The 17,670-nt window shown below is 18.1% G+C and overlaps 5 protein-coding genes across 5 annotated transcripts; 2 read left to right on the forward strand and 3 right to left on the reverse strand.

Moving 5' to 3' along the window:
* Positions 1-129: 129 nt before the first annotated feature.
* On the reverse strand, positions 130-1,392 carry PGAL8A_00081000 (GTPase-activating protein, putative; the record flags this gene model as incomplete). Its single annotated transcript, XM_028670555.1, has 1 exon — positions 130-1,392. One exon carries the CDS (start codon positions 1,390-1,392, stop codon positions 130-132), a length of 1,263 nt encoding a protein of 420 aa, XP_028525928.1.
* A 1,492-nt stretch (positions 1,393-2,884) lies between these two features.
* PGAL8A_00081100 (alpha/beta hydrolase, putative) lies at positions 2,885-4,387 on the reverse strand (the record flags this gene model as incomplete). The annotated part of the gene is made up of 7 exons (XM_028670566.1): positions 2,885-3,025; positions 3,255-3,329; positions 3,403-3,542; positions 3,678-3,739; positions 3,821-3,887; positions 4,062-4,183; positions 4,260-4,387. The coding sequence occupies 7 exons, from the start codon at positions 4,385-4,387 to the stop codon at positions 2,885-2,887; spliced, it is 735 nt and encodes a 244-aa protein (XP_028525929.1).
* A 2,438-nt stretch (positions 4,388-6,825) lies between these two features.
* PGAL8A_00081200 (conserved Plasmodium protein, unknown function) lies at positions 6,826-8,343 on the forward strand (the record flags this gene model as incomplete). The annotated part of the gene is made up of 1 exon (XM_028670577.1): positions 6,826-8,343. One exon carries the CDS (start codon positions 6,826-6,828, stop codon positions 8,341-8,343), a length of 1,518 nt encoding a protein of 505 aa, XP_028525930.1.
* Positions 8,344-11,323: 2,980 nt separating this feature from the next.
* GAMER (gamete release protein, putative) lies at positions 11,324-11,605 on the forward strand (the record flags this gene model as incomplete). The annotated part of the gene is made up of 1 exon (XM_028670588.1): positions 11,324-11,605. The coding sequence occupies one exon, from the start codon at positions 11,324-11,326 to the stop codon at positions 11,603-11,605; it is 282 nt and encodes a 93-aa protein (XP_028525931.1).
* A 1,594-nt stretch (positions 11,606-13,199) lies between these two features.
* On the reverse strand, positions 13,200-17,126 carry PGAL8A_00081400 (conserved Plasmodium protein, unknown function; the record flags this gene model as incomplete). The annotated part of the gene is made up of 1 exon (XM_028670599.1): positions 13,200-17,126. The coding sequence occupies one exon, from the start codon at positions 17,124-17,126 to the stop codon at positions 13,200-13,202; it is 3,927 nt and encodes a 1,308-aa protein (XP_028525932.1).
* Between the last annotated feature and the right edge of the window lie 544 nt (positions 17,127-17,670).

Here is a 17,670-nt window from a genome sequence, read left to right on the forward strand (position 1 = left end):
GATACGAAAAAAAAAAAAAAAAAAAAAAAAAAAGAAAAAGAAAAAGAAAAAGAAAAATTAATATCTTTTAATATATTTGTTTTATTTTAAAAATTAAATTTAAAAAAAAAAAAATTGTTATATAAAAAGTTAATTATTAAACCACTCCTTAGCTTTTAAAAAAACTTCATTGCCAGCTGCAACAATATTTGATAACCCTTCCCTTGCTGTTAATTTTAAACCTTGTAAATTTTGAAATGTTTGTTCATCTAAATTCCATACTCCCTTTTTATTTACATTTTTATTAAAATATTGATCGGAAGATATGCTATTTGTTATAGGCACATTTGATATAACCTCTTCGTTTCGTTGATTTTCATCATAAAAATATTGATCAGAACGGATACTCTTAGAATCTTTAAATTTATTTAATTTTGTATCAGTAGTTACATTTAAATTATTATTATTGTTATTATTACTCTTACTATATATATTCAAATTTTTTTTATTTTCCATTATATTATTATTATTAAAGTTTTTATCACAATAATTATATCTATTATCATTTCCTTTTTCATCGAATTTTTTTTCTATATTATTATCATATATTTTAAGTAAATTATCTGAATTATCAATGTTTTTATTTTCTAATATATTTTTTCTAGACACATTATCTATAATTCCATTGTCTTCAAAAATTGTATCATCAAAATTTATATCAATTTTTTTAGCTTTAAAGTTTTTATTGCAATTATTAAATACCATTTTTTCTTCTATAAAATGAGTTGGCACAAAATTATTCATATCTCCTTTTTTAACATTATTAAAACTAAAAAAAGAGTTACTAAATTCTTTTTTATTATCATCTATTTCCTCATTTATAATTTCCTCATTTTTCCTGTTATCATCAATTAAATCATTTGGTTGATTGTTACTTACATTAATTATATTATTAGTATTATTATCAGGTTCAATATTCTTAGTATTTTCATTACTATATTTTATTAAAGTTTCTTCTAATAAATTGTCTAAATACATTTTATATTTTAGTGAATTACTTGAAGAATAATCTAATATGCTATCTTTATTTCTTTTTAAAAATTCACTTGCCTTTAAATTACCTCCTAAGCATATTCTAACTAACTGTTTTGCAGTAAATTTATCCATTCCTGTTGAACGCACAAATGATATGTGTGTTCCTAACTGTCTATGTTTACCTGAACAGTTCAAGCAAATAAATATAGCATAAGTTAATGATAACCACTTAGGATTTTTGTTGCCACAATCAAAGCAATTCTTATTTTCATTTTTGCTCATAATAATTTTAAATGTTTTGTCTTTTAAAAAATCTAACACATAACCTCTATCATCCTGTTCATATTCTAATATTTCACTTATTAAATTTTTCTTCATTTTTATATACATAAAAATTAAACATAAATAAAACGTTAAATATACTATTAAAGAATGTAAACAATTTCTAATTTTTATCCATTAAAAAAAAAAAAAATATGATAAAACAATGTATTAAATATAAAAATATGTATTGATGGGGTTTTTAATTAATTCTCTATTCAACTATTTAATAAATAAAATGTACAATTACATTTACTTAATTTAATGTGCAACTATATTTAAAAACTTATTTTAAAAAAATACTACGTTCAAAACCTGATTTTTTTTTTTTTTTTTTTTTTTTTTTTTTTTTTTTTTTTTTTTTTTTTTTTTTTTTTGTGTGTGTGTTTATTTAATACATTACTTACTTATATTTTTTCCTTTTCACTGTTTTTATATATTTTTACTCATCCTTTTTAATTTTTTTTTTTTTGGAAGTTTTTTTTTATAGTTTCATTTTATTTTAACTTTATATGAAATGTAACAGTTTACATTTNAAAACTTATTTTAAAAAAATACTACGTTCAAAACCTGATTTTTTTTTTTTTTTTTTTTTTTTTTTTTTTTTTTTTTTTTTGTGTGTGTGTTTATTTAATACATTACTTACTTATATTTTTTCCTTTTCACTGTTTTTATATATTTTTACTCATCCTTTTTAATTTTTTTTTTTTTGGAAGTTTTTTTTTATAGTTTCATTTTATTTTAACTTTATATGAAATGTAACAGTTTACATTTATACAAATTTTTTTTTACTATTTTATAGAAATCCTTAATATAAATTATCAGTTCATAAATCCTACATTATAATTTTTTTTGAAATAAATCAGTGTTTAATATCTATATACATAAATGAAATTCAAATTATCGTACAAAAAGAAAGAAAAAAAAAAAAAAGTAAAATACTTTTAAAGTTATAAGATTAAATAAATATTTATATATATGCTCTTCATATAAAAATATTTTAAAAAAAAAAAAAAAAAAATGAGCATAGTTTCTCCGTCATTTAAAAAAAAAAATGTATCTAAAAATATTTTCATACATAAATTATTATATTAAAACTACAAAAAAAAAACATTAAAAAAAAAAGTAAAATAATCCATAATGCGTGCAAATTTACTTAATATAAAACAAATTATTTTAAATAAATATAATTTAGATATTGACTTTTTTTATAATTATATTTTTTAAATATTTCTTTTTATTATATATATCTTTTTATTATATACTCTTTATTGCCATTTATTAAAATATACGTTATTTCTATTAATTATTTTATTTTATGTATTTTTTTAGGATACAAATTTTTTTTAATTTATAATAAAATAATTTTTAAGACATTTAATTATATTAACACAGTATAATGAGATATTTAAAAAATGTAATAAATTTAATAACCATTTACATATGAATCTATGCAATTGAAGAAAAATAAAATATTTTGTTATAATATTGTTTAGAAGTTATATAATTATTTTTTAAAAAATTAACAGAAAAAATTTAAAACTTTTTATTAATCTAAATTGATTAAAAAATTCAAAAAAGATTTAATATGTTCATTAAATTTTTCGTTTTCAATTATCTCAATGTCGTTATGTTTTCCGTCAATAACCCAATAAGGATGAACCTTTAGTTTACACTTTTCATATAGACTCTATTAAAATATTAAAAAAAAAAATTATATTAAAATATAAATACAGATATGTAGAAAAACTTTTATGAGGTATTACAATATAATATGAATAAATATACAATTTTAAAGTGTTGTTATAAGCAAAATTATAAATCATATGTAAGAAAATTTTAAAATAACTTATTTATGAAATAATTTTTTAATTTTATATAAAAATATTTAAATATTTATATAAATTTCTCTTTTTAACTATTCCATGATAAAAGGGAACTATTTTATCCTCAGTCCCGTGAATAAAAAATATATAACAAGGTATATTCTTAATCTGATAAAATTAAAAGAACTTTGATTAATTATTTGTTTTAATTTTATTGATATATATAATAAATAAAACTCACTTTGTTAATATTACAAAATGAATCAAAAGGGAAAATAAACCTAGTTTTAAAACATATATTTAACAAAGACAATATAGCACTTTGTAAAATGATTCCTTTCACTATTCTATTGGATGCTAACTCTACAGCTGCACATGAACCTACAAAACATTAAACGAATATTTTTTTGCTTTTTAAATACACGTAATTCATTTCATTTTAGAACCTTATTTAAATATAATAAATATTATTTTTTTTTATATATTCTATTATAATTTATATATTTCATATTAAACCTATAGATTTCCCATATATAACAATGCTATCTGGTTTTATATTTAAATTATTAACCATGTAACTATATAAAAAAAAAAGTAGATTAAAATTCATAATAATAATTAAAATAATTTAAATTATAATAAATAAAAAAACTTTCTACTCATAAACTGCGTTTCCACTCAAGTACATATTTTCTTCTGATGCTATTCCTGTACTTTTTCCATATCCTTTTTTTTTTGTTTTTTTATATTAAAAAAAATAAAGAAATTAAAAAAAAAAAAAAAAAAAAAACGTATATAAAATAAATAATGAAGAGAAGATAATATGAAATTAGCTTTAAAAATACTTTAAAAAAATGTTAAAGTAAATTTTTTAAACAGTTATTTTTTTTCTTTTTTTACCAAGGTAATCATATAAAAATATATTAACATCCCATATTCTAGAAGTTTCATAAAAATAATCATATAACATATAGATGTTCTCACTATTACCGTGACAAAACAAAATTGTTAAAGGTGCATTTCTAGAATAAAAGATAAAAATGTCAATTTTTAAATTTTTATTACAAAAAATAGGAAATGAAGAGCAATTAATTTTACCTATTAATAAAATGTGCTGCAACCTTTTCATGATTTTCTGTTTCAATATAAATTAAATCTAAATCAAAATTTTCAAAAGAGCCTTCCGATGGAGCATTAAAAATAATTTTATTTAGAAAATTTCCCATATTTTTATTAAAAAGAGTTTTTTCATTTTTTTTCTTTTATGATTATTAAAACATATACACATATACAATATATTATTGTTACTTATTTCCTTTATGTCATGTTTATATTTTCTTTATTCTTTTACAAAAATTAATAAAAACTAATGCATTATAAGTTATAAAATATATTTATATGTAAATATATTAAAAAAACAGTTTATTAATCACATTACTTTTTTAATTAAATCAATATAGGTAATTTTTTAATTTAATTATTAAAAATAAAAAACAAATAAATCAGCTCTTATTATTAAAAGTTTTTCCGAAAAAAAAAAAAAGTGTAAAAATAAAATATATTTCCTAGTTTTATGTTCCAAAAAAATAAAAATATAAAAAAATAATGAAAATTAAATTTTTATATTATATATTGATGTAATGGAAATGTCAATTGAAAATTTTAATACTTAAAATTATTGCTAACAAGATAGATAATATTAAAAATGAGAATTATTTGATGGTTAAATAACTTTTTAAATAAAGCAGACAAAATATTACAAAAAAAAAATTAAAGATACACTAAGAGACTTAGTAAATATATAACTTATCAAAAATTTAAATATTACAAATATTAATAAATAGAGAAATAAAGAAATTAAAAAAAAAAAAAAAAAAAAAAAGAATCTTTCTTTATATCTTCACAATTATATGAAAAAATAAAATGAAATTTAATTTTTAACAACTTTTCCAATTTAATTATCCTAAATAAACTGCAAAAATAATTTTTATAAAAGCTTTTTTAAAATTAACAAAAAATGAAAAACTTCAAATATTTCTTTAAATAATAATAATATATAATAACCCTTTTTTTCTAATTAAAAATTTTTGTTAATTTTAACTTTTTAGTAATTTAAAATATAAAATATGTGAAAATTAAAAATTATTAGAATTAATGTGAATTATTTGATTCTTAGAAGCATTTTCACTTAAAAATGTTGTTATGAAATGTAATTATATATATATTTATCACAAATGCATAAATTACTAAAAATTAATAATTTATAAAAAAATAAAATAATTGATCATTATCCTTCTTCTACTATTTATGTTTAAGTTATTTTAAGGAATGTAACATAAAATGAAATGAAAAAAATGTGTAAATTGTTCTTAGAATATACACAAAAAAAAAAAAAAAAAAAAAATCCTAAAATATGTGTAAAATGAGAATTTAAAATTCACCTATTACTCAAGGATAATATATATATATATAAAAAAAAAAAAGGTTAATAATGTATATATTTTTAAATTAATGAAAAAAACAAATTTACAATATTTTTGCCTCAACATATTGAATTAATTTTAAAACATAACAAATGTCAAAAAGAAATATTTTAAATAAAACACTATATATATGAGAATTCAGTAGACATATTCCAATCTTTAAATTATAAAACAGAATAAGTTTTAGTATTTTGCTTAAACTATTGTTCTGTTATTATTTTTGTGTGCAAATTTTTCATGGAGGAAAATGTGTGTAAAAATAAGTTTCTAACTAATTGTCAAAAAAAAAAAAATATATAAATTAGATATATTTTACAGACATTTAAAAAGAAAAAGTGTTTTTAATTTTTAGACATAAAAATATAAATAAATTATGAGAATATTCCAGAGAAAAGAATGTTACATTTTTCTTATATACATGAATTTTATTTTTTTAACTGCATTTTTATATTTTTCTTATATGATGTGTGCACAGTTTGAAAGTGTGAAATATTTCTACAACATTCAAGCTCCCTTTTTTCCCTCTTATTTATCTTACTTTTATGTACACTAAACTAAAGCTAACATATTTCTACATAATTTCTTTCTATATATATATATTGTCTTAAAAAATATATCAAAAATTATATTTAAAAAAAAATTAAAATAATTCTTTTTGTATTAAATTATATCATAATATTGTAAAAAATTATTTTAAAAGTAATAGATTACCATTTATTCTATATAAAAATAATTCTCATTTTTTTTTTTTTTTTTTTTTTTTTGTTTTTATAATTATTCAAATATATTCTATTTACTTTTATTGCTTCTTAATCTTAGTGCATAAAAAAAAAAAAAAATCTTTTATTTTTCATTTCTAATTTAAAACTTTTTTTTTTTTATATATTTATTTGTTTTTTCATTTGATTATGCTTTGAGGCATAATGAAAAAAAACAAGTGAAAGTTAATTTTGTGAATATCTGTCATTTAATTATTTGTTTCATTTAAGAAAAAAACAGATACATAAAAATTTTAATTCAATAATAAATGTTTTTTAAATGAAATATCATAGTTAGTAAACCATTTGTAAATTATTAATTTTAAAAAAATTTATATATATAAGTATATTCTACGTAAAAACTAGGAAAATATATAAATAGATTTAAATATATAATAAAAAAAAATAAATAGAATAAATTTTATGGTGAATATGAAATCCATCCACCAAGTGAATAATATTGGAGATAGCTTTATGTATCCAAAAAATTCTGTTGATAGAACAGATACAATAAACAGAAGAAAAGATGAATATAAGATGAGTATGAATTTCCATAAGAAAACCGAAGAATCAAATAAACGTACAAAAAATAATTATGAATATTTAGATTCTACTCATTTGGAAATGTTAGATTTAAACAAAGACATTCAAAACATTTTACCAAAACCAATTAAGCCATCTATAAATTTAGAAAGTTTATGTAAAGAAACTAGCGCTACTTTAAAAAATAATAGTACATTGAAAAGTATAAAAAAGGTAGAAGAACAACAAAAAAATATAAAACATTTTTATGAATTGGGATCCCCTCAAATTATAGGTACATATATTCAGCCATTAAATAAAAATCAAAATAATAGTGTAAAAGATGATAATTTGGAAAACAATAGTTTCCCTTTAGCACCATCGTCTCCATTCTTTCAACCACCAAAATTTTCTACGAAACTAACTCAACCAACTAATCAGTTCTTATCTACCAATATAAATAAAAGTACAAATATATATGGCTTACCATCTTATTTAATTCCTGAAAATAAGCCTCATCGCTTAAATGTTACAGTTGTACCTAACAAAGATAAAGATATTTTGGAAAAAGAAGCAAAACATTTAAAGTTGTTATTAGATAATTCATCTCAAGGTATTGTTAATTCTACACCTGATTATCAAAAAATCATTGATTCTAATTTGTCAAATAATAATGATAAAGAAAGTGACTTCAGCTTTGGAAAGCATGAAAATTTGGAAAATATGCAAGATGAATATAGCTACGAAAATATTACAGACAATAATTACAACGATTCATTGATTAATGAATTTTATGATACTAATAATTGTACCTGTTATAGCCAAATGAATGAACTAATTAATCATTCAAATTATAACAATGAAAATGATTTTCATTTATTGTCAAATGAACAATTAAAAAAAGTAAATAAAGAATTGAACCAACCAAAGGATAATGTAAATAATTTAAATAAATCAAATGAAAAAGAAAAAGATATAAAAAATAATTCGTTATCAAAAAAAACAGAATCAATAAAAAAAAAGGAGTCTATTTCTTTGTCAAAAAAACATGAGCCATCAATATGCTTTAAAAACCCTAAGACATATATAAATATACGTTTAGGAAGACCAAAAAAACTTTATATAACTAACAGTTCTGATCCAATTGATAAAAAATTAAGAGATTGGCATAACACACATAATAGTCAAATAGGATGGAAAAAAAATAGAAGAGGTGTTTATACCTTTGGAAAAACAGAAGTTGTTTTAAATTTAGCTCACGATAAAATTATAGTAAAGAAAATTAATGGAAAAGATATTAAAGATAATCTGTTAACTGTTGAAAAATTTGTTTCATTAAATGAATTATATGAGCTTCAACAAGAAGAAAATGATAATGAATTAAAAATAAAAAACAAGAAAAATTCTCAGTTTTTCTAAAAATATAATAATTATGTAATTTTTAATTTACATTTATTCATGTTCCATTTTTGTTTCAACTATATTTTGTGTTCATGTTGTTCCTATTTTTTTTTTTTTTTTTTTGTCTTTTTTTTTTTTTTTTTACGCACTTTCAGGATATTGTCAAAGTAATTTGTTTTTAATTTTTATTGATTACAAATAATTCATTAAAATATACATATATATATAATTTGTCATTTAATAATCTTAATTATAACTATATATTTATAAATTTTTATGCATAAAAATAGAATTTTGTAAAAATAATATAACAATATGTGTATATACATTATGAATAAATTTGGAAATCATATTTTTTTTTCATAATTTTGAAATTTTCTAATAAATATTTATATAAACGTATTTATTTGCATTAAACAATGGAAAAAAAAAAATTGTATCTAAACTTTAAATTTTTTAGTTAATTGATTCATTTTTAATTTAATATTTAAAAGTACATTCATCAATAAATATATATATATGGAAATTGAGAATTATAATATAAATATATATTAATAATTTCATCATTTTTATATAATATTTAATGATTTATAATGCTTTTATTTGCTAGCAGAAATAAAAATATATATAAAATTAAAATTATAATATTTTTTATTTTATTTTAAATTTATTTAAAAATACTGCAAGTTTATAAAAATTCCAAACTGTTCTATAAAAAATGGGAGTCATTAATAGTAAAGAATTCTGTTATACTATTTTTCTTATTTTTTATTTTATAATAATAATTTAATAATTAGATTAATACAGTTAAAAACTTTATTGTACTTAGATTTTAAATAAATATCCCTTTGTAAGTAGAAATTCCAAAAAAGCTTCTTATTATGTTTTAAAAAAAAACAAAAAAAATTTCACGTAATATAAATATTCTTTATAAGCATATAATGAATGAAGTAATCTTAATTACATATACTTATTTGAAAAAAAATGGTTAATACAGTTAAAACGTTAATGATAAATTGATTAAAATATAAAAAGTGAAACTTTTACTTTAGTGAGTAATGGAAAAATAAAAAACCTAAAAAAAAAAATAAAAGAAAAGATAAATACACTAAAAATATTTCGTCTATTAATAATTATGCATAACTATAATTTATGAAAAATATAAAAATAACCATAAATATAAGAACTATAATGTTATATAAATCCTAATAGATGCCTTAAATGCTCTAAAAATATTGACATTAAAATATGTTTTTATAAGGATATTACTAATAATTATTAAAGAAAATAATTAACAAATTAATGTTTATGAATAACATTTAAATACCATTAAAAACAATCCTAACAACTATTATGATAAGATTCTATTTTATTTACATTTTTGCAAAAATTATTTTTATTATCGTATGTTCCATTATCTAAAGGTTAACAAATATGAATTTCATTTTTTTACATAAAAAAAAATGTGTTCAAATATTTATGCATTATGAAATATAATTTTATAAAAACTACAAATTTTTATGAATCTTATTTAAAAAATCATGAAAGTATTGCTTCTCATAAAAAGTATATTTTTCTTTGTTAAATGTGTTTCTGATAAAATATTATAATATATTTGTATTATTATTATTCAACATAAATAAAATTATATATTATTTTTTTTTTTTAAAAATAAAATAAATTTTTATATTTTTTACTCTCTTTTTTTTCTTTATTTAAATACAAAAAATATTTTAATTCACAAGAACATATATGATCCTCTACCTGAAAATACTGAGTTATGATATCCCACTGTTTAATAGGAAAAGATGAAAAAAAGTTAATATTTTCTAAGAATTTTATTAAAATAATATTTGTTCTCTTAATTATAAAAAAATATTATTGAGCATCGCCGAAATATAGTTTTATATATGCGACATTTGCGAGCATGCTATTTCATGTATATTAGTAAAATCTATAAAATTTTGCTATATTTTTTATAATTTCATATGTTCAAATAATATTGAAATTTATAAAAAAGTGAATTAAAAATTTTATTTTTTAAATTCATTTTTTTTTTTTTTTTTTTTTTTTTTTTTTGAGCACTCCCATTATCAGTAGAAAAAATCTATCTTCATATTTTTTANAAAAAATTTTTTTTTTTAAATTTTTTTTTTTTTTTTTTTTTTTTTTTTTTTTTTTTTTTGAGCACTCCCATTATCAGTAGAAAAAATCTATCTTCATATTTTTTACATTTGAATTTTCATTAAAAAAAAATAATATATAAGCTACTAATAAGTTTACAACATGCCATTTATAGAATAAATAAATCTGATAATAAAATTTATTTTTTTATAGTGTGTAAAAATAAAAAACAAAAAAAAACACGTAAATTATGTTTTATTTTAATATTAACGATAAATATTATTTTTATAAATATTAGCTAACATGTATTTTTTTTTCCCTAAATTTTTAATCAAAAAATTTGGAGCATTTTTTATGAACATAATTGGGTACGAACATAAAAATGAACCCATGTAATTCTTTTTAAATATTTAATAGTCTCTTAATTGCTATGAATTCTGCACAATGATAATAAAACCCAAATAAAACAAAAAAAAGGAATATTTTATTAGCTCATTGCATGTACAAAATTATTTTTTCTAATACAAAACTTTTTTTAGCTAGCTAATTAACTTTTTACAACTATTTTTTAATGTTTTTATGATAAAATTTATTCTATTTTTTTTTTTTATATTTAAAATAATTTTCAAAAGTTTAAAAAAAAGTATTTATTTGTTTAAAAATTATCTTTTAAAAATTGTATTAAAATTTTAATTTTAAATTTTATAATTTTGAAGTTTTAAAGATTATATTAAATTTTTAGTTTTAAAGATTTGTTCTCTTTTTTTTTTTTAAAATATATTTTTTCCACTCTTTAAGCCTTTATTTTAAAAAGTATTTTGTATATAGTTATAAAGTAAAATATATCACAATAAACTCTTAAACAAGATTAAAGATGGAATTCAACGGTTTTGTACCTCCACATCCAAACTCTCCTATACCTTCAGGATTGAAAATACTACCAGGAAACCCAAAAGTTAACATACCACCACCAGTTTATTATGAATTAAGTCCAATAATAAATGAAGATTCTTTTCAAATGAATATAGGAGGAGAAGTTCCTTCCTCTTGGACAATTAACCAAATAGCACATTATGTTCAATTTGCTGGACCAGATGACAGTGTTTTTACTGAAAAAGCGAAAATTTTATTGCGTGCAAAAGGATACGCTGTATAAATTAATAGATAAATCAAGAAATTAAATATACTTATATTCATAGCACAATTATTAATTCATGAAAAGTGATCAATATTAATTTTTTTGCACGAACGTTCAATGGAGAATTTTTTATTAAAATTATATTTTCAAAAGTTTTAAATATAATATGTAATTTTCCAAGCGTAAGACTAAATTTTAAATAAATATGATATACAGAATATACTCTTTTTACTTTTAATTCTTATTTAATTTTTTTTTTTTCCATCCTTATATATTACATACGCTTTTTACAGCAAGTAAAATTACAATTTTTTTCTTTTAATTTTCATAAAAAAATATATTTTTTAATATTTTGTGTTTATAATTTAAAATTTTCGGTTTTTTTTTTTTTGTTTTTTTTTTTTTTTTTTTTTTGTTTTACGCTTTTTATGAATGATTTTAGAATATTTGATTATTTGAACTTCTTTAATTCAATTTTTAAGATCTAAAAATAATAAAATTAAAAATGAATACTTTCTAAACCGAACGATTTTTTTTGCAATATCTTTAAATATTTTTATAATTAAGAAAATACTTATCATTAAATCGTATAATAATACATATGTTTTTTTTTAAATTAATGTATTTCTATAATATAATTTTTATTCCAAAATCTTAACTTACTTTTTTTTGTATTTGCATATTATAAAATTTACTACAAAACTTATGAAGAGTAAAGTTATTTTAATTAAAAATTTTAATAATTATATTTTTTTCTTAAAACAGTTTATTATGATATTTTTTGAGATTTTATCAAATTTAAGTATTAAAAATGCTTGAAAAATTACAATGACAAATTTTTATTTTTAAAATAAATATTTACTTAGTATTAGAAGTAAATATTTAAGAAGTGTGTAATATTAGCTATTATTATTAAGAAGTATGAGTTATTTATAATTTCAAACATACAACACTTGTTAAATCTTTGTTTAAACTATTAGATCATTATTATTTTTATTAAAATTTTTTTTTTCATAGAGAAAATTTATACATTTAATTATAAAATAATTTGATTTCTATAAACATTTTTTCCCTTAAAAATTCAAATTTTTAAGATAAATATTAAGATATCTTCTAATTAGAAGCCTTAAAGATCCATAGTACCCTATGATTTTCAATATCGTAATTGAAATTTTTTTATTTTTTAATGAAATACATAATCAAAATTTAATACATGTTAATACAAAAATATAATAATAAGATAATGAAGAAATAGAAGGGAGTTAAAAATAAAATAATAGTAATAGGAGTTTCTTTTGAAAAACATATTTATGTGTATACATATATTCATATTTATTTTTTTATATTAATATCGTGAAATACTAAAAGGATTTAAATTAAAAAACATATAACAAATTAAAAGATAACACTTTATCTATAGGTTTTCTTAGGATGGAAATAAAAATTTTACGCAACTCAAATAATATTTATTGCTTTATTTTTAAAATAAAATTTCACAAAATCTAAACTAATTTTAAAAATATTCATAAAATATGTTTAACAGACAAAAAAAAAAATTAAATAATTAAATAATTAACATTAAAAATGAATTATATTATAAATTAATAAATATTTAGAAATTAAATTCTTCAAATGGATATGATGGTGTTTTTTTTAAATACGACAATGAATTAATTTCCAATTGACTAGCTAATGGTTTAGGTATTTTATCTTGTTTTTTTGGTGATTTAGGTGCTTCATATAAATTAGTATCCTCTTTACTAATTTTAAAATTTCTCTCAATTTTTTGTTTAATATTTAAAGCATCATTAAATTTTTTTATTAAGTTAAATTTATTATCATTTTTCAAATTTTTGTCATATGTATTTTTTCTCATATTACACTTCAATTTTCTTTGATTCATACTTGATATTTTCTTATTTGTACTATTTATAGATTGAATTTTTTTTTTATCCAAAACTTTAGTTAAACATTTTTTTAATAAATATTTATTTCTTAAATCATTTAATTTATGAAATTTTTCCTCTAAAATATTAGATTCATAGCTCTCACTAAAAATATATTCTTTTGACAAACTACAGCTACTTGATAAAACATTGCTCATATACTTAAAACTATAAAAATCATTATTATTTTTACAAAATTGCAAATCAAACTTTTTAAAATTACATTTCATTGAATTTTCTGGAAATTTTCCACTACCATTTTCAAAATAGTTATCTTTATCTACATTAAAAAAATAATTATTATTAATATAAATTACCTTTTTATTATCCAAATTATTTTTTTCTATATCGGATGTATATATTTTATTATGAATATTTATTTTACTAGGATTAGTATACATACTTAAAATGCTTCCTAATTTATTTTTCATATTTTTATTTAATTTTTCATCATATTCAATTTTATTTACTTCATTTTCTTTGTTTTGTTGTTTATCTGCTTTTTTTGATCTGTCAATTACGTTATTATATTTAATATTTTCATCCTTATTTTGGTTAAAATGTATTTTATTATTTAAATAATGAATATCTAATTTATTTTTTCTAAATAAATAATCTTTATTATTATTTAGATTTAATTCATTAGAAAATGTTGTTTTACTGACAGATATGGATGTATTATCACTCCAACTGTTTATAGAATCACTTTCGTCTTTTTTAGAAATATGTATATTTTCTCTCCTAAAATCATCATTATATTTCTTAATATTACTATAGTTAATTTCTGTTAATTCACTTTTGATTTGGTAATTTTCACAGTTTCTTGTTCCACATTCACAATTTTTAATAAAAGAATTAAAGATATTATTTTGTAGAGTACTACTTTTACCATTATTATTCTTATCACTACCAATATTATCATTAATCTTATTATCAGAATAGCTGTTATAACTTTTATTTATACATTTTTTGTTGCCATCATCATTTCCTATTTCATTTAAAGTTTTCATAATGTTATCCTCTTTTTTTAGGGAAATTTCATTTGTATCTTTTTTATGAATACATTTTAAATTCAATGAATTTTTATTATTAAAATATTTATTTTTTAAATTATCATTGAAAATAGTTTCTTCTTTATTTTTAACTTCTTTATATTTTTTGTCTTTGTTTATGTCTAATATTTGATCATAAACAATATTGTTAATATTTTTTTTTTCATAAACTTGTTCAACTTGTCCAAAATGTGAATAATCACTTTTAATTTTATTTTCATCCATTACATTTTCTTCCATATAATTATTCCTTTTTATTTGTTTTAATAATTTTATGTTATTACTTTTTTGTTTTTCATCGATAGTTAAAGATTTTATTTCTATATTATAATTTTGTGCACATGTATTGTCATTAGTTTCTTCATGTACTTCTTTAAGATTCCCTTTTTTTGTATCAATTTCACTGCCTTTATTATTAATAAAATTAACACCCGCTTTAAAATAATCAACATCTGTATAGAAAAATTTTTTTTTAAGTTCTTTGTCATAATAATTTTTTATTTTTCCATTTTCTTTTCTTTTCTTAGTTTCATCATCTAATGCAGCTGATTTTTGAATCTTATTTTTTTGTATATTTGAAACTGAAGTCATATCATTTATAAGCTTGTTTTTGAATTCATCGATATTAACATTATTAATTGTTTTCGTTTTTTTCATACTTTTTTTATATACATTTAATAAATTCATACTTTTCTTTATAGAAGCAAGATTATTTTTAAGCACATCTTTAAAGTGATTTTTATTGTTAATGAAGTCTCCTGTAGATTCATTAACAACTCTTTTTTCTTTTTCCTTCTGTATTAATATACATGATATATTTTTATTTGTTCCTTCATTATTTTCAAGATAGAAATTTTTTCTCTCTATTAATCTTCCATTTAGTTCGTCTATTAACCTTCGTGAACTCATTTCTTTGTTTAAATTTATAGATTTATTTTCTTTCTTAACATTATATTTTGATAAGTGTTTCTCATTACTATAATTTTTACTAACCCTATTTTCATAATTATCATCACAAGAATTGAAATTTTTCGTAATTCCATCGTTCTTATTACCATCAACATAATCATTAGTAATTATGATGTTTATATTGTCACTTTCACAATTTTCATTTCTTTTTTTCTCTTTTAAGAGATTATTAAAATGGAAATCCTTTTTGTATAAAGGAATTACATTTTCTTCAGCGTCACCATCAATTTTATGCAAAGGATGTAACTTATTCTTATCATTAAAATCCATGTTTTCATTTACCTTATTATCAAAGATAATTTCCAAGTAATTTTTTGAGTTTTTATGGGAATTCTTAAAATTTTTAAAATACATATCTTTAGAGATAGAATCGCACATTAATTTGTTATTTTTTTTATCGTTTTGAAAGAAACTATATACATTTTTTGAGTTTTTCTTATCTTCATTAATATGTAAAATTATGTCATTCATTTTTGTTCTTTCTTTAACATGGCTTAAAATGTCAAATCCTTTATTATTAAGTGAACTAGACGTGTTCAGAAGTTTGCAATTTTCATTAATCTGTGTAATATGATTAATATTATTCTCTAAATTTTTCTCCTTTAATTTATTTTTTCTTAAAGAAAAACTATTTCTAAATTTGGTATTATATATATTTTTTGTATTGTTTTGTTCTTTTTGTGATTCTTTTCTATTTTTATCTACTCCATTTATAACACATGACTGTGATATGCTATATAATTCATTTTCATCATTCAAATTAATTATGCAATCACTCATAAAATCTTCCCTGTCATTATCATACATGTAAATGTTGATATTATCATAATTATTATTTTCATCATTCAAATTATATAAATCATTGGATTTAAGATGTTCACAAGCAAAATATGAAATGTTATTTCGAAAATGTCTTTTTATATGTATTATCATATTTTCTGGTTTATATTTCGATAATATAATGTCATGTTTTAAAATGTTCATATCTTCTGAATTTTTATTAATACAACTTTCTTCGTCTCTTTTACAATCTTTTGATTTTTCTTTGGAATAATCATCTACAAATATATACACATCATCATTAAATGATAAAGATTCATTTTTATTATGATTTAAAGAGTTACTAAATATTATACTACTATTTTTAATTGTTTTTATGTTTTCAAAGCTTTCATTACTGTACGTATTATTTCTTAATTTATTACTGTTTATCTTGAGAATATTATTTTTTACATCATATGTTTTATTATTGTCGTGTAAATTGATATCATAAATATCTTCTCTAAGTTGTGCATCTTCTTTCAGTTTATTTTTTAAGATTTTGTTGTTTAAGTTGTATTCATAATGCATATTTGAATTTTTAACTACACATCTCATATAATTAAATCTTTTTGAGCAGAAATTGCACAAATGAAAACATTTTTTCAGATTACTTTTTGCCTCAAGTAACCAACTGTAATTGTTTTCATACTTTTTGCATTCAAAATGCTTTATTTCTCTTGGTTTAGCTGGTGGGGGATCTGGCAATGATTTAACATGCTTACTGAAAGGATAAGGATAAATTCTAATCATTTTTTGTAGAAGGCATTTCTTTAAATATTAAAATAATAAAAATACAAAATTAAACATGTATTAATTTAATTATGTGTATTATATAAAAATGTCACTTATTTTTTAATATTTTCAACTTTTACATGGTTTGTATTTTAAAGAAAATTAATTTAAAATGTATAATAAATTATTATTTAAAATGTAATTTAAACATTTTTTTTATACTTTATTTTTCTACAACACAATGTTGTTAAAATTTTATATAATTTATAAAAAGTTAACAAATGAAATAAATGAAAATTAAAATTTTTAATATTTTTACTCATAAATATAAGTGTTTATATTTTAAATTTAACTCAAAAATAATATATTTGTAAATAATTGTTATTTACTTTATTAAATGAAAGTTTCCTCCCCCAAAAAAAAAGTAAACAATAAAAAATAAAACTTATTCACTAATTTCTCCTTTAGATGTGAAATTTCCATTAACATGCAAGAATAAATGATAAGAATAGTAAAATTTTCAATATAAATCATAAAATTTATATGAACATATTACTGTTTA

Source organism: Plasmodium gallinaceum (genome assembly GCF_900005855.1).
Source record: "Plasmodium gallinaceum strain 8A genome assembly, contig: PGAL8A_v1_60, whole genome shotgun sequence".
Taxonomy (NCBI): Eukaryota; Apicomplexa; class Aconoidasida; order Haemosporida; family Plasmodiidae; genus Plasmodium; species Plasmodium gallinaceum.